This window comes from Micromys minutus (assembly GCF_963924665.1).
Source record: "Micromys minutus genome assembly, chromosome: 4".
Lineage (NCBI taxonomy): Eukaryota > Metazoa > Chordata > Mammalia > Rodentia > Muridae > Micromys > Micromys minutus.
Genome location: NC_137973.1, coordinates 85,371,004 through 85,394,769, shown reverse-complemented (window position 1 = coordinate 85,394,769; position 23,766 = coordinate 85,371,004). Strand labels below are relative to the sequence as shown.

Genomic DNA, 23,766 nt, shown 5'->3' with positions numbered 1-23,766 from the left:
TCCCCCTCTTTTTCTTTCTTTCTTTCTTTCTTTCTTTTTTACAAACCAGGACTACCTGCCTAGGGAATGGAGTGACCTATGGTGGATTGACCCCTATACATAAATTAGTAATCAAAACATACTCTCTTAATCAAGATCATGGACCAATCTATTCTGTAAATTTCTTCAAATGAGACTCCCTTTTGAGGTGACTCTGACCTGTGACAAATTGTCAGTTAAAGCTAAGTAGGGCACCTTCCAGTTCTGTAATGACATTTGCAGAATGTGTCCTGTGCTTCTCACCTGACTGCAGAGACCTTGCTGTGGCTTTTCTGAGGGTGTGTTTTTCTCAAGCACATAGGCTTTCTCCTCACACTTGGAGCTGTGCTTTGGGATACTTGGTGCCTTTATTGTTTCTAAAAGTAAGAGTTCAGATAGTTAACAAGGAAACTCTTCTGATTACAGTGAGAGATCACACTTAGGAGTTTCTTTAGTTAATTTGAAATAGTAACTTTCTTTTATTAATCAGACTAGCTGCCTTTTTCTTCTACATAAACAAATATTTGGCATTTTCTTCATTCTTCAGTTTTGAACCAAGTGCTTTTAGCAAAAAGATTCTCCTACAATGGCTGCCTGTGGTTAAAGTTAGGTTTCCTAGTCTGCTACTTGGAATCAGAAGCCCCTGTTCATTCATGGTCCCAGTGAACTGAAGAATGCTAAGTACCATGAGGTGGGTATAGGCTGTGTGCTAGCTGCTAGCGTCTTCCCCTCTGCCTCACTTTTAGATTGAAGTAGGGGAAACATGTGGGATAAACTCACAGCTGTCATTTGTGGAATCCCCCATCTGTCATGTTAGCCTCCAAGAATGTTCCATTTTGTAGTTTTGGTACCTAAAATTCTCCCATAAAACTAATCTCTATTAAAATGTCCAAGAAATAACTCTATTTGTTCAAGGGGCTAATCTCTTGAGGATTGTAGGCTACGTATCCACAAACTTCTCCCACAGGACACAGGTGGGTTGTTAGGTGATCTCAGCGGACATGTCCCCCCACTTGCATGTCACATTCTGAGCAAATGGTGACTGAGAGGATGTGCTTTTCCACATTACCCTCAATAAGCAGGCTGAAGCACAACACAGATCTCATAATCTTTACCTTCAATCCCAGCGGCATTGGGACAAATCCAGAGGCTTTGGAGTAAGCTTTCAAATATACTTCTACTGACAGACGGAAGTTTGTTTTAGGAGGAGACGAGATTCTGCAATCCTTTGCATTTATTGGAGTGTTTCGTTTCCATGGTTTCCAGGAGTTGAGTGAAATTAGGCTTTTGGCGTTTAGAAGTTCATGATTCTGGGCTTTAGGAAGGCTGCTTCTCTCTCACCTAAGATTATACTCAGACCTGAGCACTGCCATGCCCGATGATCTGTGGGCTGTCAGACGGCAAAATAACTCTTCTGTAAACCTTTGGGAAACAAGTCCGTCTGCTTGAAGCAGAACAAGTCAGTCCTACCCTTACAGCACATTGTAAAGGGATGTCCTATGAAAGGGTAGATAGAATTCTATGTGTTTAGTATAAAGACCTAAACTCTGGTTCTCTGGAGATTGAGAAGTACTGGTGATCCTGGTAAAATAATACCTAAAGGGAGACCCTGGGCATTACTTAGATTGCGAAAGAATAACAAAGCATTGTTTGGAGGCAGTAGGATTCCTGGAGTATGAGAGTAGAAACCCTGGGGTAGGTTTTGGACACAGTGAGAGCCTTGAGCTAGATAACAGTGAGCTCCAATGAACACGTAAAGAGAAGCTCAAGACTGGGGTTAGCTTTGCCTCCACTCAGTTCTGAAGCAGAGCTGAAGGTTCCTTATACAACTGCAACCGGGTTCCTGTGAGCAACCTGTGTTGAGTGCGTTTCTATCTCTGCGGTGGAAAACCATGAACTGAAATGAAGGAAAAAGAGTTTATTTGGTTTCAGGGGGATAGTGATGACATCTTCAGATAGTGAAGTGGAGGGGGCTATAAACTCTCAAAACCACCTCCAGCAATGGACATCCCCCAACAGGGCCTTCCCTCCCCATATCCTTTCCAAACAGGCATCAACTGCGAAAAAGGTTCTCATTCAAACCACCAAACAGCCCAAATCAAGGGAGACTCCCAAGAATCTAGTTACCATACAACATCTACGACAGTACCTGTCATAACAATCCCCAAGTCTAAATACGTTTCTATGTCACACTGGACATCAAAGCCAGGGCTCCTGTTATAAAGGGGATGGCTAATATCAGTAGTTACTGCCTAAACAGTCAAAGGACTAAAAAGAATTGTGTGTGTATGTCTGTGTCTGTCTGTCTGTGTGTGTGTGTGTGTGTGTGTGTGTGTGTGTGTGCGCGCGCGCACACACACAAATCACAAAGAAACAGAGACAAAAGGAATCCAAGGCATGGATCGGAGGCACAAAGAGATCAAAGTGAAACCATAAAAGAACATGTGTGCAGCAGCCAAGGGTTGACCAGATGATGCCAGAATCATTGTGACAAAGGAAAAAAGAGCACGAAGCTTGTTGATTGGCCGCACTATGCCTGAGCTATTGGCAGAAGTTCAGGATAGTTGGGTCCTGTGTGAGATGACATTCAGCTTGATAGGACCAATGCTCAGTAGGGGACAGTGTAACTGACTGCTGAAGGTCACCGAGGTGGCACTCTTCAGTGAGACGCCTTTATGTGGAAGAGACCCAGCCCTCTCCAAGCACTGCAGGCAGGAGAGGTGTGAGGTGGCAGATCCGGACTCCGTGGCTCAGGGTGTGAAGGACAGCTTGTCAGAGGATGTGTTTAACTAATGACTGTCGCAGTGTGATAAGACTGAAGGAAGTCTGGCGGCTTCCACCAACCTAACCCTTGGAAGGCTTCCAGGCGTGCTGGCTGCTGGGTCTTTAATCATCAGTTAGTCACCTTCAGGGATACCTCAGAAAGCCAGCCTGTAGCTGTGTGGGAAGCTCTGCACTGCTGTTCCAGTCACTCACTGGGGCAGTCATCTCTCTAAATAAGGACACTGAGCACTTGTCCATGGTGTCCTTAAGCTATTGTTTGTGAAAGCAACTGACACAGGCAATCACATGTCTTTGTAACTCAGAAAAATAACCTAAATTGATATTGGTGCATTTTAATGACTTGTCCTAAAGTTAAACATGGCATTAGAGTGAGGGTAGCCGTCACCTAGCTCCTTCTACAGCTAACCATGAACTTCGGTCCAGATCAAGCAAGAGATAAGAATTGGGAAATGGCCTAATAATCAGGCCAGTCTGATTAATAGTAAAAATTAGCATTGGGCTACGGCACAGAACCAGCTGATTATGAATCATTCCAGCACTTTAGGTAACTTTTCAATACAGGCAATTAAAATGGAAAGACTCCTGATCCTCACATAATGACTTCATTAAATTAATTTTTATTCTAAGGTTGGAAAAATTTTTCCTTTATGAAAAAGAAACCAGGACTCTCTCTCTCTCTCTCTCTCTCTCTCTCTCACACACACACACACACACACATGCACACACACACATTTGAGACTGTTGCTAACAAGAAAGCCATGAAAACCAGAGCATGAATTCTGCTCACACAGGTTCTGATCTCTCAACTTAGCAGGAAGAAGTAAGCCTCACCCTGGGTTATACCCTGTACTCTGTAAAGTGCATGTCTTGTTGGGGTTAAATGAAGTTAAAAGAGCTTTGGGGGAATCATCTGTGAGAAACGGGCATTTCAAAGACCCAAATATTCTTTTATGTAAGCAATTGACTCAAGTCATTTACTTACACGGTTAAAGACAAAGCCAGTTCCAGGAGCAGATATTGCTGTATTCACGCAGCTAGAGAGACAAAGGTTGCTTTGGGTGAGGTGAAGACATTTTCAGTAAAACAACAACAGCTTTGCAGAATCACAGTGAGGATGGAAGGAAAGACTCTCTAGAGCTAAGAGAGGAATGAGAATTGTCCTGTAGTAAAATTGGTCCTACTTTAAGTTACATCAAGCACAGCCTTCAGCTAGCACACATGAGGCTTTATCCTGGACAAACTGCCTCCCAGGCAATCTCTAGGAGCAGAGAGAGATCCAAAAGTCCAAGAATTGTTTTTATTCTGTTGGTTCTGATGATCTTGATAGCTTTGAGGTTCTAACACCACGTCTACCGTTTATAGAACTGTTTTCCCCGTATCTGCATATTCCTTGTAGAACCTGGACATCAGCACAGCTCTGGGAAGGAGGAGGGTTGGCATTTTCCTGCCGAGTCATGGAGGCACTAAGACACACTAGAGTGGTTTCCGACTCTTCACCTCATTATTGAAGTCATTTGGAGGTCTCTATGGGGTCTGGTTGACTCTGAAGAATGAAACCTGGGTGAGGATTCCACCTCTTAGCTGAAGGAACTCGGGGCGTCTGATCTAATCCCCCTGTGTCTGTTTCTCACCTGCAGTGAAGGTTTCTAATACAGGCTGCAGTGTGACTCTGGAGAATAGACAGGCGCTCGCCCACAGGAGCTCTTGCCCACTTCAAACCCCATTCATTGCCTTCTTCCCTGGCATATCTGATTCTGTCAGCGTTCATACTGCTCAAAGTCACCGTTACTGTGACTTTCACATGAGGTCAACCTCATTACTGACAGTGATGGCAACTCTGAGGCCCTGGCTGGCTTCAGGACTCAGCCACATTCTTCTCTGGGCATACTCAAGTCTGAGGCTGATGTTACTAGCTGTTCTGAAGGCCTTTCTAATCTTCACAATTCAACACTACTTTTATGCAGATCTCATTCTTTTCTAGTAGATGTTCTTTGGTTTAGTAAATCTACTTTTAAAATTATACACACACACACACACACACACACACACACACACACACACACCCCTCTTGCCTTTGCCAAGATCTTCGCAGGATTTGATTTCCCCCTTCCTCAGTCTCTTCCTGTTTGTTCTTTCTACAGTTTGTGCCCAACCTCAACCTGACTGTTTCACAGCTGGAAATATCCCAGCACATGATAGAGTCTTGGTACATATTTGTAGATGTAATAGCTGACTGACCTTCAAAGCATCCTTCGAAGCTAATCCAGCTCTTCACCCATGCTATTTTCTTGGAAAACATTCATCTTCGTTTTCGCTAGCAGATTATAAATTCTGTGAAAATGAAATCCATAACATATACACTTTGCATCTCCTAGAGTGGCATTCTAACCAAGGGCAAGTAAGTATTGTGCTTTGAGGAGAAGCACATAGGCACAACTCATAAAATACAAACTCATTGACCATGTACTCTTTGTCAGGGACTGTTCTAACAGCTTGGATTTTCTAGCATCTAATGTGTAACATCAAACATCTAACATTAAGGAAATGAACTCTAGGTTCACATTTGACCGCTCTCCAGCCTATGTTGAAACACCAGAATTCTGAGCTTTCCACCCTTCTGTAGGAACTAAAGTAGCTCATTCCTCATGGCAGTATACCTCATCATCCTCTGAGTGTTAAACATTCCTTTGCAGATGGATGAGTGGTATTTAGCAAGCACTAAATTATTACTCGATCACACTGTGGTTATCACTGTAGTCATGGGATCTATCTTCAGTGTCACTTAATCTGCAGAACAGCACAGTGAAAATGCTAGAGGGACCATCAGGGGAATAGATTTAATAACCCCTCAAATAACTCCCTTCCCCTACAACCCTTCACCCAGCACAAAAGAAGCCAAATCTTTTTCTGAGGATCCTGAAATCTGAGCCTGGTGCTATTGGCTGGGTGTTACATTTTTTTTTTCATAACTATGTTTTTAATCCTTCTACCATAAGTCTAGCTAGCAGGTATAATTATTCTTGGTAACATATATGTACATGAAAAGAAGTTTGAACAAATGAATTGTTAGATGAAGATCCAATGCACTAGACCCTCCTGGGCTTGGCTCTGCAGCACTGCCTTAAAGCTTCTATTGGAGAGGTATGCAAAGGTTCCCTGGTCTTTCCAGTAGGTACCTAGAGTAGCTCCATTTGAAAAACTATCCAGGAAAGACTTCAGTTGCTCACCTTGCTTACTAATTTGAATAAACAATTAAATAATTGGCAGGGGCTACCCATGATTTCATCTGTCTGATTGAACTTTGCTCAATGTATATTTAAGTGTTCTGGTTAAATTTTGACACCCACATACCCTTGACAGGATGTGGGCTGTGCAGCTCTTTGAATGAGCCTTGTGTTTATGTGTGATCTTCCAGCTGGTTTAGAATCTTTGGTTATAACAGCCTCATCACACCTACTAATCTATAATTTGGTGCTAAAAATTTCATCTCAGCCCTTCTTGTTTTGATACACTCAAATATTCCTATACACTACCATCTCACTTTAAACACACATTAAATGTTACATCTACAAAGTATATTAAGTCTATTTTCCTAGTTTCTTCACAATGCAAAACGTTTTCCAATGTAATGCTCTTGCAAAGCCAAGTGAGCGTCAAGAAGCATCATATTAATCAGTGAAGATAATTCTGTTCATACTGAGGATCAAAACCAAGAATGCCACCTCCTGACTTGGAAATGCCTCCTCCCTGAGCCAAACACAGACTCAAAGTTAGGTACATATACCAAAATCTCCAAGGTTTAGTCCTTGTTCAGATCTTCGTTAGTCCGCCATTTTAATGAGAATGCATGCATGTAGCCACACTGTCATTTCTAGGAAAAGCAGCCTCACAGACACCTTCATGTTTCAGCTGGCTTTTATAGTCTTTCTGCCTTCTCTTCTGCAGTGACCCAGAGCCTTGGGTTGGGAATATGTTGTAGATGTATCCGTTGTTTTGGGCACCACATGATCTCTAATTAAAAGCTAACAGACAAGTGCAGTCCTCAACAACAGTGTGTATCACTGTGTGTTTCTACATAAGTTATTCTATGTGCTCTGTGTAGAGGAGGGATGACCTCCCCATGACTGCCCTAACTTTGATCTACCTCACAAAATGGAACTTTCCCAGTACTATGGAGACAAGATTATCAAAACCCCAAATATATACATTTACATAGTGTCCTATATAGCTGGTATCTGTATTTATTTACAGACATCTAATTTGCACATGGACAAGATGACAACAACCGAGTTGACTGTTTGGCGTTGTCCTCACATGGTTCCCCTTTTCTTTTGTGCTAGGAACATTTCTGACATTCCCTGACCTCTTCCTGATGATTTAGAGTTCTGGGCTGAAAGAGCAGGTTTCATTTAACAGGCCTCAGTTGTAATTCACATATTAAAATAAAGTCTCTGGTCCAGGTTATCTTCCGTAAAGACTGTACACACACACACACACACACACACACACAGTGAGATGGCAGCTGGAGGTGTGCACATACACAATTCACAAAGCATGGATGAAGGTCAGAAGATAACATGCAGGACTTACTTATTTCCTTCCCTCATGTGGCTCTTGGGGATCGAACACAGGAGACTATTCTTGAGGGCACATTCACTGTGTACCTCATCTTGAAAGGTCCATGTGTGAGATGCAGCCAGTTTAGCCCATGCCTTGCCTACCCAGAGCTGCACTTTCAAACAGGACACTGAAAAACTGCACATCAACTAAGAAGGCTTGCTGATCAGCTTAGAGGCTTTATTGAAAAATGAGTTCTTCACACTGCCAATGGGAGCTAGAACATGACGACATTTTCTAGATCCCTTTTCTGAATCAACAAGAAAACAAGAGCATTGGAGTTAGTACATTGCACCATTGTGGAAACGAATGAACACCTGAGAGGCAATCTAGCTACAACTCAATAAAGCTCATGCTGTCTCCTTCTTTCCTAGTCACAATATTCTTCTCTATGAAGATGGCCATGCTGTGGTGGCAGATTTTGGAGGTAAGAATTCCAGAAGCACACCTCCAAACAGCATCCTTTCCTAGTCTTTCATGTTGTGCAATAATCTGGAAACAGATTTTACACCTTTGGTGTTTCTGTTACTTAAATTCAGGTTGATTGACACTTTGAAAACCATCCATTTTCGTTTTTTTCTTCTTTGCTCTCAAAGCTGAAAAGGGGTGGGGGGAGTGAGAATTTGAACAATGCACAGACTCTTTGGGTTTTCAGTGGTGCTGTGATCTTGGACCAAAGGCTCTGACACTTCCTTTGATGTAGACTTGTTTTCTCTCCCCCTTTAGAATCAAGATTTCTGCAGTCCCTGGATGAAGACAACATGACAAAGCAGCCTGGGGTTTGTGACTCTCTCATTCTTGTTGAGCAATTGAAATATGGAAACTCAGCATGGGGGGAGAGAAAGGGGAGAGCCCCTGACCAGGAAATGTCTTTTCTATGTGGAAGGATTTATTTTCAGAGAACCCAAAAATAACTATTTGAGGGGTTCCCTCCTTAGAAAACGTACTAGATAAAAATCTCAGCAAACATGTTCCAAATGTAACGTAGGAGTGCTGTGTCGGCAGAAGTCATTGGCTGCTGCAGGCTAGGAGCATATGGAGAGAGAGTGCTAACTTGTAGAAAGCTAACACGCTCTGACACCAATGGCTCAGTGGCAGTTGCTCACTGGCTCTCCCATGTCCCCATCAGTATTATAAGGTAGTAACGGAAGGTGAGCATCAATGCTCAGGCAAAACATAAATTATAGCACAAGAATCACTGTTTCCAGATGGCCTGTAACCCACTTCCCTGGCTTCCCCACTGTTCCCCTCAGTCCCCCAAACAAGCAACCCTGCTTCTCCTGGACTCTAGAGGCATCTGATCCTCGGGAAGCTCCTCCCCTTCCCTGGCCTGTCTACTCCCCTCTCTCTGTGGCTTTGCTTCTTTACATCTCTGGTTCTTACTCACACTGCGTATGATCCTGATGTTTGATGACGTTCCCTGACTCCAGAACCCTTCTTTTGGTTTTGTCCTCATGCTTGGTTACCTCTGCTACCATTATTGGGTAGACAGTTCTCCTAAGGACTCTCAAAAAAATGCCAGCAAAATACCATTCAAATCTCTTTCCCTGAAACTTTCTGACTATTTCATGCTGTTCTTGTTCTGGGGCTTCCACATGGAGTCATCCATTCTTTCCCCATGCCTGGTAGCCATTTGTACATCCCTGGTACTTTTGTTCCTGGTATGGGTCCTGTATAGGACGCTCACCTACACATCCTAGATGAAAAGGCCTCACCTAGTAAGTCTCAGGAAGACTAGCCCCCAGCAGACACTTTTCTCTTGTCACCTTGGGCTTTTCCCTCAAACTTTTGCTTGTACTCTATGCACTCCTGATTCATCCAACAAGCATTTACTGAGGGTGAATCGTGCATTAGAAGTTGCTCAGCTGGACAGAAATGCAAAACATGGATGAATGAAATAAAAATAAAAACGTTTTATTTGCAAGGAGCTTCTCTGCCGGTGGGGCCTGCAGAGGAATGAACAGCCAGATTTAAAGCACCCTGGTCATTTCACAGGGCATCAGGACAGCTCAGTGAGGAGAGCAGGTAGTCATCAAGGGATCGATGAACTGGAAGGGTATGTAGGCCTCCGGAACATGGCAAGGGATGGGTGAGAAACCAAGTTGTGTCAGGGAACTTTAAAGAGCTTTGTGGTGATGCCCCGTAACACTCGACTGTCCGTGTGGAGCCAAACACCTAACTTTAGATCCACTATAAAGAAAATCAGTGTATTTCACACTTTTGAAGGCTAGAAGCCCACAAAGCACACTGCCTTCCAGTGAGCACTCTCCCAGTCTGCCCCACAACCTGTCAGCGGACAGCAGTGTGAGCAAGCCATATGCTGGGCTCAATTGTCAAACAAGAAACCAGAATAAAAGGGAGGGTCCCACCTTGCTCTCACAAGAACTAATCCGAGGCTTCGCAAATAAATAGCTTATAAGCATAGCACACCCCTAAAATCATTATAGTGTTGTTCTCTTCCTCACTAGTCATAAGGCCAGTTCTGCCTGGAGCCTCCCGGCCTGGAGAAGACAGTGGTGGAGAGCACAGGAGAGCACAGAGTAGGACTCTGGTGACAGCCTTAATTGAGGGTCTCAGGACGTTCTAGCTCTAACTGTACTGAAAAGCTGATGAAAACTTCTGAAATGTCCTAAAAACTTTCTTGCTCTTTCTGAGGGCAAAAAGCTGCTGGCTTCGGTATTGACACCTGTAGCCTAACAGCAGGGGATTAAGTAATGTTCTACCTCAGCAGGAACTGCTGGGCTCTAACTCACAGCCTGCTAGCCAAAAGTCACAGAAGATAAAGGGACACTTAGAAAAGTGATTATCGTCCTGCTACTCAGGCTAGAGTGAAGCTTGGAGCAATAAACTTCTATCGAACCAAGAGAAGCGAGCAGCACTTGCAGAAGGAAAAACTTTTACATAGGCAAACATGCATAAACTCACATAAGTTCATATACAGATTCACAAATGCACATTTATACATTTCCACCCAAAACCAGCTGGGCCCAGCTTACATGCATTCTCTCTATTGCATTCTTACACACACACACACACACACACAAATTCTCACAATTACACACACACACACACACAAATTCTCACAATTACACACACACACACATACACACACACACACACATACACACACAAACACACACACACACATACACACACACAAAATTCTCACAATTACATACACATACACACACACACATACACACACACACTCACACACATACACACACAAACACACACACATACACACACAAACACACACATACACATAAACATACAGGAGCATATGGAGCAAAAGATCAAGCACCAGTGCAGAAAGAACTCACTCATTCTGGATGAAAATGAGCTCCAGTCTTTATTGTATAGAGAAAAAAAAGCTTCTACCTTTTTAATGCTAAATGATCTTAACCCAAGTTTGTAAGGAAAAAGCTTACTCTGTTTAATAAGACTAAGCCTGCTTTGTTAATAAGAAAGGGCCTGTTCTGTCCCATGGTAAGAAGAGGCCTGTTCCTTCTGCTCTCTGCAGACTCTTCTCCTTTCCTCATTTCCTCTGCAGTCTGAACATTGCTCTCTTAGTATTTTATGTTAGCTATAGCCTCTAAGTTATCCCACTCTGAATTCTCTTTCTCATCTTGTTCTCTGTCCTGTCTAAAATCTTCTCACCTTGGTTCCTCTCTCAGCTCACTTCCTCTCTCATCTCACTTCTTCTCTCAGCTCACTTCCTCTCTCAGCTCACTTCCTCTCTCAGCTCACTTCCTCTCTCAGCTCACTTCCTCTCTCAGCTCACTTCCTCTCTCAGCTCACTTCCTCTCTCAGCTCACTTTCTCTCTCAGCTCGGGTCTTCTCAGCTTAGTTCTGCCTCTTCTTCTCTTTGTCCTCCACCTTATACATCTTTCAGATACATGATCACTTGTTACATAGTTCATCACAAGTTCACACAAGAAATTAAATTATAAATAAAAATACAAGTTTACAACAGAGAATGTTTACATGCATATCCATTTGGAGTAATTATCTGGCTAAATATCCATCACCTGTCTCAGCTCCACAGGTTCGCTGAAGGTTTAAAACAATAACTAAGTTATTAGTGAAGTTTGTATAGATAAACCCAGTCAATATTTTATCCTCTGTCCTAGTACCTATAATAAATTGTTGGTTCCCTTTTTATGACATTTGGTTAATTGTGCTCTGGGTAGGAGAGAGTCTGTTTGCCATCTAAGAGCAATTAACTGGTGTCATTTGGGAGACTGGCACAGTTCTCACTACATCTTTGACTATCAGAAATGACCTAATAGCAGTCCCACTATAAAAGAACTTAATAACCAGTTATAGATTTGAGAATTCTTATTTGATAATCATTAAGACTTAAGAAGTGATCTGTTTGTCTATATAGCATCACTACAAGACAGTACATCGCTATAAATCTGCAGAGATCTGCTCCAAAGGGTTGAGGTATTACTTAATGCTTGTTATACATGTTTAATCATAACAGAAAAAGCATTTTAATAGCAGGAATCTGTCCTAAAATTCAGCCTTACTGAATAAGGGTGAACCATGGCTCCCTCTGCCTCTGTCCTGAGAGCACAGTTATTCATGAATTTATAAAAGGATAAAGGGGGTATGGTCTATGGAGATTTGGTAAGGTGTGGGGGAAGGGAGTGTCTCTGGCAGGCCCATGTTAAGGCAACCCTCCCCACTGAGGGGTCAGTCACACAATGGTATAGTATAGAATAGACTTTATTCAGGGTATGGGGAGGGGAGTTAAGAGCATAGAGAAAGGCAGAGAAGTAGAGGAGTGGAGGCTGGCCATGAGCACGTGGAGAGAGGAGGCGGGAAGGGAATGGGGAGAAAGTGGGGGGGTAGGAAAGAAAGAACAAGTGAGGAGCAAGAGAGCAAGAGAGAGAGAGACAGAGAGGGGGGCAGGGGGAGAGGGGGAAAGGAGGGGCTAACAGTCCTTTTTATAGAATCAGGCATACCTAGCTGTTGCCAGGTAACTTCGGGGCAGAGCTTAGACAGATGCTAACAGTCATGGGCCTAATTTAGTCACTCAATTAATTGAAATCCAGATACAGAAACAGAAGAAGGTGTCTCCCACAGTGTGACTCGGGTCAAAGGAATAAGGGGTTGACTCCTTTGGTGGTCTATTCTGAAGCCTTCAGGCACCTGGAGCAAAAATGGTGGTTGGGTCCGCTACCACTGTGAGGCAGTTATTTGTCATTAATATTGGAGGCATCTTGTAGACTATGGATTTGATGATGTTTCAACTGTGTTATGTTTTCTTGAGAAACGAGTGCACATGAAAATGTGCTGTCTCCATTGCACTGGTGAAGATCAAGGCTGCAATCATTCCCCGCCCATGCTGTCCTTCTCCAATGTGGGTTCAGAAGCCAGCTTTGCTGGATGTTTCTGAGTCCTGGTCACACTTTTCTGTGCAGAACCTGCGCTGGATGGCCCCCGAGGTGTTCACACAGTGCACACGATACACCATCAAGGCTGATGTCTTCAGTTACGCCCTGTGTCTGTGGGAGCTCCTCACTGGAGAAATTCCTTTCGCTCATCTCAAGCCAGGTAGGACAACTGCACCAGAGCAGCTCTGGTTCCCTAGCTCAATGTGACTGACAGAAAGCATACACCACATCCCTTCCCCCAAAGACAATTATTCTTAGTGGATGGCAAGAGACCTTGTGTTGCTTGAAGGTAAGCATCCCATTCAAAAAATGCAATGGCCTCACTTTGGAGTGGGTTGAAGTTAAGGTGATACATGATTAGACAGTGAAGAAGTAGGCAGGGGAAAAAAGCTAGGAAAATGGAAGAGAAGAGAGGATTCCCGGTGGAAGGAGATGAAGGCAGAAGTGTATGTTTTTCCTGGTGCATCTCTAGCTTGATGAAGTTATTATATTATTTCTAAGGGTTTTATGGGTCTTTTCATCTCATATTGAAGGGCATTTTATATCTTTGTCCACTGGTTGCAAATTTATTGTGTAGAACGTTTGTGGATTGAAAATTTAATATATAAACCTGCTTGATAATTTACCGGCTTTGGAGTCATGTTTGTACCATGTGCTGGAGGAAAGGAACGTGCTAGGGCAGTCATATCCACCCGGGACAGAAGCAACAGGGGAAGTGGAGTGAACCGCACCAGTTAATAGAGGCCTCATAAGGCTGTCAACGTGGAGATCCCCATAGTGCCAGATGACCCCACACAGGAGCCAGTAACCAGTGGGGACTGTGTGGCAGAGAGAGAGAGCAGGTAACAACATTGGTGTGGGATAAAAGGTTAAGCAGTCATTTTAATATTTACCACAACACATAAGTATATATCTAATTGTGTGGGATCTTCTATTTCCATTTACAGCTTTGATTTATCTATTTCTAATAAAACAATCTAATAACCATTGGCTGAGTACAGACAGATGAATAAGGTGTACATTCTTTGAGCTTAGACTTAGAAGTGTCTTTTAAATGTTCTGTGGGACAAGGACGTGTCTGTGCAGAAATCACCTGTCAAGGCTGAAAACACATTTCCTGATAATATTGCACTATGTGTGGCTACATTCTAAAAATCAATTTTTGAGTGAACCTAATTATCACTGATGGTATAAATTATACTCCATTTACATGTGAAATGTAGAAAAGAGAAATTTAATCAGAAGAAAAGTATGCACACAACAGACTCAAGATCATCTGTGCTTGAACGTGTGTACGCAGGCACATACTCAGAGGCTAGAAGAGAGACTGCTTTCCCCAACTATCACTTCTGCTGTCTCTGAGACGGGAGCTCTCTCTGAACTTGGGCTTGTTTCTTAACTTGGCTGGAAACAAGCCAGCTCCAGCAATTCTTCTTCTACCCTTCAAGCAGCAGGGTACTGGACTGGTTCTGGGGTGCTGGACTGGTTCTGTGGTGCTGGACTGGTTCTGGGGTGCTGGACTGGTTCTGGGGGTGCTGAACTTGTTACAGGGGTCCTGGACTGGTTCTGGAGTGCTGGACTGGTTCTGGGGGTGCTGAACTTGTTATAGGGGTGCTGGACTTGTTACAGGGATGCTAGACTAGTTCTGGGGTGCTGGACTAGTTCTGGGGTGCTGGACTGGTTCTGGAGGTGCTGAGCTTGTTACAGGGGTGCTGGACGTGTTACAGGGATGCTGGACTGGCTCTGGGGGTGCTGGACTTGTTACAGGGGTGCTGGACATGTTACAGGAGTGCTGGACTGGACCTGAGTAATGCAAACCATTGATATTTCATTAAATTGCTGCTATATTATCCTTAAAGTCGACCTTATTGAGACCTAACAGAAAAATACCTTTTTAGGTAAACAGTCAATAGGTTTTAGTAACTATGTGTAGTAGTATACCCACAATCCCTCGGGTACAGCACCTTCACACACTCCAGAATATCCTGTGACACCTCCTCAGCCTGCCATTGATAGCCCGAATTCTGTGTCTACTTTTCTACGAATGTCACAGAAAAAGGGTCACATTGCCCTGTTTATCTGTAGCCCACTCTTTCTCACTTCTGTGTAATAAAGTCAATATGCGAGGTCAGCTGGTACCCGTTAGCTACTCTTGTTTGGGGCTGTGGTGATAAGAATCACCAGAACTGTTCAGGGCCTTTATACTTATTTCTCTTATGCATTTGTTCAATAAAAGAGACTGACTTCTTGATAAACTTTGAGAAAGTTTCCATGCCCTGCACACCACACAGAACCAGTGACAGTGCATGCTCAAACACACAGCATATTAGTGATGCACACCACACAGAACCAGTGACAGTGCATGCTCAAACACACAGCGTATTAGTGATCCAAGCCAACATTGGGTGTGCTTGGAGAATTTTACCGTTACTAACACTATTCTATAATGACTGGCTTTGATAACTCCTTGATCTGTGCACCCAGCATCACTATCCTTCCTTTCCTGTATTTCCATACAGTCTCAGTATTTAGTTGTAAGAGTGACTCGACCGCAGATGGAACTAATATGTGGAGGGAGTGACACCTCTCTCCTCTGTGATCTGCTCAGCAGAGCCTGTGAAAAAGACCAGAGATTTGTCATTTCAAGAAAATCCCTCTTATCAAACTTTTATATCATCTTATTGTCTTATCCAAAATATTCACGGATACGTTTTCTTTTTCTATGACATTTGTACAAAAATCTGACAGGCTTAGGTTTTGCAGCTCTATGATCTGCTTTGCGATGTTGTCGTTTATGTGTAGGATGAATTTGCTGGGTTTTGTTTAGTTGGGTTTTTTTTTTTTTACAGTATCAGTGCTCAATTGTTTCAGTATGATTTATTAACTGCAATTTTTCAATAAATTATTTTGGTATTTTATCAAGAATCAATCAGAACTACGTATCTATATATTTGACACCTTTGTGTCATTGACCCTTGTCCACCCAAGTGTCCCATACACCATTACCACTCTCTTATTAGCTGCCACTCAGCCAACATTAGACTTCCAACTTTGTCCTTTGTAAATGTTGCTTTAGTTATATAAGTTACCTTTATTTTCAGTGTTAATTTTAGAAACATCTGTCTGCTCTGTAAAAGGAAACTTGGAGGGTAAAGCCTGGTACATTTGGTCCTTAGATTTCATGTGTTCTAATTCTGTATAAATCTGTGTTTCAATCACAGTTTACTCACGACACCCAGTTTGTCTTTCCCTTTGCTTAGATCTACTTGAATTTCTTTCAAGGAACTTGTAGTCCTATACAAATCTTACCCAACATATATATATATATACAACTATGAAGCTTTTATTTTTGCATGTCATTTGTTAATTTTTAGTTCAATTTTTTAAAAATTGTATACTCAATTACTATATCACATAATTCCCACCCATCATTTTCTCCTCATGTCTTTAATCCACAACTATTTTTTCTTTCATTGCTACTACATATACATACATGCACATATACATATATGTATACAACCTACTTAACCCATCTAGTAATGCTCATATGAACTTGTGACTAGAGATGGCCAGATGGGAATAGATAGTCTACCAAGGGGCTCTGCCCTGGAGAAGATGGATTCTTCCTCCTCAGCATCCATTGATTACGTATCTCTTCATCCAGAGGTGGGTCCTTGTGAGAGTTTCTCCACATACATCCTTTCTTCTCCATATTTCATTTACTTTCTTTTTGCAGTTACTTTGTTATTTTTAATATAATTTTTTAATTATCTCAGACATACAGCTACTTACCTTCATCTATACTATACAGTATATTCCTAATTTTTATATGCACAATACTCCACAGTATTTAGATTGGTTGGTTTGTTGTTGCTGTTGTTTTATTGTTGTTTGGTTTGTTATTGGTTGGTTTGATATGGTTGGTTGGTTGGTTGGTTGGTTGGTTGGTTGGTTGGTTGGTTGGTTAGTTGAGTATTGCTTGTTTATTAGTTACTGTTTAGTTGATTGTTTGTTAGTTTGTTGTTGGTTGGTTGATTAGTTAGTGGTTGGTTATTGGTTGTTTGGTTGTTGGTTGGTCTATTGGTTGATGTTTAGTTGTTGTTTATTAGTTTATTGGCTAGTTTTTGGTTGGTTAGTCATTGGTGGGTTATTGGTTGGTTGGTTGTTGGTTACCAGTTAGTTGTTTGTTTATTTGTTGCATCATTGGTTGACTGCTGGTTGGATGGGCGGAATGCTGCCCTGTGCCATCAGTTTGACTTACATCTTTTCATCACAAATCATTACTTTCAGCATTCTAATTTGTTTGTTTACTTGCACTGAATCACTCCTGGATGTTTACCCTGTGTTTTCATAATAACAAAGCCACACAAAACCATCTCTTCACATGTCCAAAAGCTCCATGACCTTAGCCATTAAGAAAATGTTATAAAAAGAAGAACCTGATTCTGGTTTTCATGGCTTTATCAAAAAAACAAAAAGTCAGAATCTGGCAGAGCCTCTCAGGAGACAGCTATATCCATCTCCTGTCGTCAAGCACTTTGTGGTATCTGCAATAGTGTCTGGGTTTGGTGTCTGCATATGGAATGGATCCCCAGGTCAGGCAATCTCTAGATGGCCTTTCCTTCATTTCCTGTTCCATACTTCGTCTCCCTATATCCCCCCTTGAGTATTTGGTTTCTGCTTCTGAAAAGGACTAAAACATCCATGCTTTGGTTTCCTTTCTTTGTGAGCTTCACGTGGTCTGTGAATTGTATCTTGGGTATTCCAAACTTGTGGGCTAATATCCTCTTATCAGTGAGTGCGTACCATGTGTGTTCTTTTGTGACTAGGTTACCTCACTCAGGATGATATTTTCTAATTCCACCAATTTGCCTAAGAATTTCATGAAGTCATTGTTTTTAATAGCTGACTAGTACTCCGTTGTGTAAATGTACCACATTTTCTGTATTCATTTCTGTTTAAGAACAGCTCACAGCCAACCATTGGACTGAACATGTGGTCCCCAATGGAAGGGCTAGAGAAAAGACTGAAGGAGCTGAAGGGGTTTGCAACCCACAGGAAAAACAACAATATCAACCAACCAGACACCCCAGAGCTCCCAGGGACTAAACTCCAACCAAAGATTAAACATGGAGGGACCCATGGCTCTAGCTGCATACGTAGCAGAGGATGACTTTGTCGCACATCAATGGTAGGAGAAACCCTGAATAGGCTACATGCCCCAGTGTAGAGGAATGCCAGGGTGAAGAGGCAGGAGTGAGTGGGTAGGTGGGGAAGCACCCACATAGAAGCAGGATGAGGGAGGATGAGATGGAGGGTTTCCAGAGGGGAAACCAGGAAAGGGGATAACATTTGAAATGTAAATAAAGAAAATATCCAATAAAGAAATACAAAAGGTAAAAAATGTTGGTGATCTAGCAGAAAAGCAGCTTGAGTGCCTTTCCAATAGAAATATAAATTATTGCAGCCATTGTGGAAGTGTCTTAATAGAAAATAGAGCTATGATACTAACCTGTGTTCCCTGCGTGGAACATATATCTGAGAGAAGCTAAATGAGCATACTAAAGAGAACCAGCATCCTGTGCCAGGGCAGCGACATTCACAATGCTGATATATGGGGCTAGCTCTGGTGGTCAGATAAACAGTTAAAGGAAGTGCGATTACGCCACTCACAGAGTGAAATATTATTTAGTGATAAAGAAGAGTGAAATACTGTCGTTCCAGACAAATAGATGGAAGTAGAGGGCATCAGGTCCAGTGAAATAAGACAGATTTAGGAAGGCAGGACGGGCGAGGAGCAAAGGAAATTGAATAGTGAGTACAGAATCAGAAGGAATAAGTTGTGGTTTGCCAAAGCACACCAAGTGGCCATCAGTCACAATACGCTATTACATATTTTATGAGAGATCCCCAAAGGCTGTAAACATGAAGAAGGGGTAAGGAGAGGGAAGTGAGTGCTAGCTACCTAGTCCAGTTAGTGCATGGTCCTGTGTGTGTGAGCATTTTCATCCACACATCATGACTGTGCACAATTAATACATGTTAATACATGATGATTAACATGTATTAATTGCATGTGCTTCCAACCACACATCATTATATGCACAATTAATACATGTTAATCAAGAAGTCAGGACACACAGGAAACCACACAGAGGCCTCATATGACGATCCCTGCTCTCCTCTCCAGACTCCCACTTACCACACCCTTCCTGTAACCACTGGTCTTCACTCCCCCTTGCTTTCCCTTTTCCATGTACCTCAAATGCATCAGTTCCTTCTCTGAATCAATTTCCCTGACTTTGTTCACACTGACAGCCTGTACTGTTAGGTCTTTCATTCCTTAACCATACGTTTCTCCTAACAGGGCTCTTTAATTCTCTGACATCACATTAGGCATACTTCGTTGCATCCATATTACCATGTTGTAATTATTGTTTGATCTTCCTTTATCTTGCACTTTTCTCTCTTGTATAGACTTTGTGAATCCTGAAATGATTAAGTCAAGGAACTGAAGACCCTACTTCCAGAAATAATTTTTTTGGAGCAAGAACATTTAATATAAATGTTTCAAGTCTTGTCTATAACCAACCTGATTCTAGTGTTCCAGAGATTAAAATTCATAGTACTTTATTGAAAACAGAATTTATTTACTATAGATACTAAATTTTTAAGAGTTGGACAGTGACCACACATCAATAAATAACCCTCTAATATCAATATGGTGGCTAGGCAATCTAGCATATGCTTAGCAATAAACTATATGTCATCAAATTCAGTATGTATCAGCCACCTACAATAAGCAACACATCCCTTTCTGAAGCTCGGAGAGACTTAGCCATCCTTCTCCAGTACGCAGCATGCTTACACCGTGGAAAAATACAAGAGTCAGACTCCAATATTACCATAGACTCTGTGTGACAGATGTCATACACATATCTAAGAACTCAAAACTCAGGGGAGTATCTTTCAAAAGCACATGTTTAAATTAAGCTTTTAATCCCAGTTCTAATAAGAATTGGAAACCCATCACTTCCAGCACCTGCAGGTAGGGGTTGAAACAAAAAAATTCCTCTAGGGCCACAGGACATGTATATATGGATGTGTAGATGGTGTATGATCATGGTGTGTGACCCAGGGTGTATGACTATGGTACTACATGCTCAGGCCCCAAGAACAGCCTTCCAGATGCTGCCAGGTCTTGCTGAGTATTAGCCAGCATAAGTGTACTTGCTCAGTTATCAGCTGAACAGGCTTTAATTTGTTTATTTCTTTAGATCTCAAAAGTTTTTTAGATGCTGGTACCAATTTAATTTTCTAAAAGAAAGCACCTCTCAGCTGATGGCTGTAGGTGTGAGAATCAACCCCCACAGGTACATGTCTCCAGACCTGAGACAAGTCGAGGACCAAAACAGTAGCAACAATAGTCAGCATCCAGGGAACACTCCCTAACATCATTCTTTGCATGTGCTCCCTTGTGAGCTAGGAACTCGTAAGCATGAGAAAACAAAGAGAAACCTAGTGGTTCTCAGACTACTCACAGTGAAAAGTACAGCAGTAGACTCAGCCAGTGAGAGCAACAAAATCACATCAAAACAAACAAATGAAAAACACAAAGTCCAACAGTAACAGTGTGAATGCATTCATTATAGGGAGGAAGATGTATTTCAGTTCATGGTTTGAAGGATTACAGGCTGTCACAGTGGGGAGTTGCCTCTCTGTGTGCATCCTGGGAAATACATGGACAGTGGCTCAGTGTGCTCACGCATACACAGAAAGAGAGGCATGGGCACTGACTACACACACACACACACACACAGAGAGAGAGAGAGAGAGAGAGAGAGAGAGAGAGAGAGAGAGAGAGAGAGAGAGAGAGAGAAGGCATGGGAGGTGACTCTACACACACATACACAGAAGGCAAGGCATGGGAAGTGACTGCATGTATACACACACACACACACACAGAGAGAGAGAGAGAGAGAGAGAGAGAGAGAGAGAGAGAGAGAGAGATTATAGATGATAATAGATAGATGAAATAGGTGATAGATGATAGACAGGTTAGAGATGAGAGATGGTTGATAGTTTATTGGTTGATTGTTAGGTGGTATAAGATAGGTAATTGATAAGTGATTGATTAATAATAGACACAAAATAGACATGAGAGAAGTTGTTTGTGGACTTTGGTCACTGGATTTTGAACTCTGTGAAGCCTTGCAGACTGCCATCTGCCATCTGTGAATCATGTGATACAATGTGCCTGAGAAGTGCTGATAAGCACCAGGGTGGCTCTGTATCCACCAAAACCCGAGGGTCTAGGAACTCAGGTCCTGATGTTGAATGGCAGGAGATCATACATGTCTATATTTCATAACTCACTTGCCTCCTCACTCTCTCAGCCCCCGCAGATGGGACAGCGCGTGCCTGAACCGAGAGTGGATCATCTCTGCTGCGTCTATTTGTCACGGTGTTAGTCTCCTCTAGAAACACCCTGACATGCCCAGATACAGCATTTTGTGATCTATCTGCCATCCCTTGAACAAGCGAAGTTAACACTGCCATTAGTCTTGTACATATCAATAATGGAATCCCTGTGGAATTTTAAGAGACTTTAGAATATTTTTTATTCTTAGTTGGCAAAGGATAGGTTGGAGCTCAGACCAGGAGACCATCTCTTCTTTAGAAGTGAGGAACCGTCTAACTGGGTCTTGGGTAGAAATGGGAAAGTGGTTCTGAAGATGTGAGCAAAAACCTTACAATAAACTGAAGTTGTAATACACAGGGGAGTGAAAGTCAAAGGTACCTGATGTGTACAAGTAGAGAACGGACTTGTGAGAAGAGTCACCATTGAAAGAGAGGGGGAGAGGGAGGGAGGGAGGGAGGGGGGAGGGAGGGGGAGGGAGGGAGGGGGAGAGGGAGGGGGAGAGGGGAAGAGGGAGGGGGGAGGGAGGGAGGGGGAGAGGGAGGGGGAGAGGGAGGGAGGGAGGGGGAGAGGGAGGGGGAGAGGGAGGGAGGGAGGGGGAGAGGGAGGGAGGGAGGGGGGGAGGGAGGGGGAGAGGGAGGGAGGGAGGGAGGGAGGGGGAGAAAGGGAAAGAAAGAGGAGAGAGGGAGGAGAGGGAGAGGGAGAGGGAGGAAGGGAAAGAAAGAGGAGAGAGGGAGGAGAGGGAGAGGGAGCCAAGCTTTCAAGCCATGTGGAAAGTAAGCTAAGCAGCTGAGCATGATGCCAGTTACCTGGCTAGTAAGAGCCTCCCTGGATGTGATTCAGAAAAAGAAATCAGCACCTGCTTCTCAGATCTAATTTCTCTCCTGAGCTTATGTCCTCTAATACATCAGTAGTGACAAAAGAATGCCAGATCAGTTAATCTAATAATACATAATTCACCCAATTCTATGTAGTCCCGAGCTATCTATTCACACATGTGTATCTTCATGAAATCTCTTTGGATCCAAAACAAGAGAGTCTCTTTCATTTTCTCTTTTCCTCAACAGTGCCATCTGGTTCACAGGGAGATGCAACTGTGTCCCAGGTTCCTTGAAGCCGAGCTCTTGCTGAGTCTGGGAGGCATCAGCAAATTAAGAGCATCTGACAGTTTGTTGTAATCAGGTTTCATGGGAGAGGCTGCACACTGAAAGTTTAATTTAGAGTCCTGAACTGGAAATCCCAGAACCAAACTCTGTCTGCAAGTCTTGTGGGGCTTCTCCTCATAGCCTTTAAAAGAATGAGCATCAGTATGTTTAGAGACTTGGTTATACCGCATGATGGCTTATGTGTAGTCATTGAGTCCCCTGTTCCTCTTTAAACAATGCTTAAATGTGTCCTCCTACCTACAGGATCCAGATCCTAACACTTCCTAAGTATAATAATCTTAGATTGGATACACTGAGAGTGTGTACAAGTAGCAGGCAAATGGAGCAGGTTAATTCCCATGTTGGCTGTGGAAATCCTTATCAGTTTGCCAACGAAGTGGGGTGAGCCAGCCAGTCACTTCTTGCATGTGTCATCAGTCCAGTAGATGAAGATCTCTGCCCGACTGTAGTTCATGCCAACTCTCTGGTGCCTCACCGTCCAGACTGAGAGTGCGTGGAGGACGAATGGAACTGCTCACTCTGTTCCTGACCATTCCAATGAGATGTGGTTATAAAAATTAATGCGTGCTTAGTGCCCTCCAGGAGGACACAGTCTCATGGTGTCCCCAACACTGCTCACTCTGGGGGCATGCTGCTGAAAAGCACAATTTTAACAGTATATTTTAGCACATCCGGTGACACGGAACACTGTTGCCTTGACCATAATGACCTGGGCCATTAGAAACTAATGCTGTCGGCTGCAATTTGAAGGACACGTACACATAACCCAAATCCAAAAATGTTTTATAAGCTTTATATTGGTCAATACTGACAGACACTCTCCCCTCTCCACACCTAGTGTGTGTGCTCACGTGTGTGCACACGTGTGTGTGCCTGTTATGCACCCACACATGGAGGCCAGAGAAGGACATCAGCATCTTCCTCCATCATTCACCATCTTGTTTTTGAGATAGGGTCTCTCTCACTGAAACTAAAGCTCACCATTTTGACCGGATTTCAAAACAAGCAAGTTCTAAGGCCTGCCTGTCCCTGTCCCAACCGACTCAGGGGTTGTAAGCATGTGTTGCTTACATGCTAAGCCATGCATAGATTTTTACATGAGCACTGGGGATTTGAACTCAAGCTCATTATTGTTCAGAGCAGGAGTTTCTTCCCACAGAGGCCCTACCCATGCCTTTCTATTCTCCTTCTGACAGGGATATTTGCTTGAGTTTTACAAAAGTAAGACAGTGGTGGATTACAGGAGGAGTTCAGAGTGCAGTACACAGTTGTGCATCAAGAAGAACTAGATGATCTATTCCATTATGGGACAGTGCAATGCCACTCTTACCACCTGCATCTGAGCTGTTGGTAGCCT

At 42.9% G+C, this 23,766-nt stretch overlaps 1 protein-coding gene across 1 annotated transcript in view; it reads left to right on the top strand.

Moving 5' to 3' along the window:
- The window catches only part of LOC308420419 (serine/threonine-protein kinase TNNI3K), a gene marked incomplete at both ends in the record, with an annotated part of 262,391 nt that overhangs the window by 169,125 nt on the left and 69,500 nt on the right, over nucleotides 1-23,766 (top strand). The window contains 3 exons of the mRNA XM_080916430.1: nucleotides 7,794-7,846; nucleotides 8,146-8,198; nucleotides 12,852-12,984. Of these exons, the coding sequence (XP_080772556.1) occupies nucleotides 7,794-7,846; nucleotides 8,146-8,198; nucleotides 12,852-12,984 (239 nt within the window). The remainder of the gene's footprint in view (nucleotides 1-7,793; nucleotides 7,847-8,145; nucleotides 8,199-12,851; nucleotides 12,985-23,766) is intronic.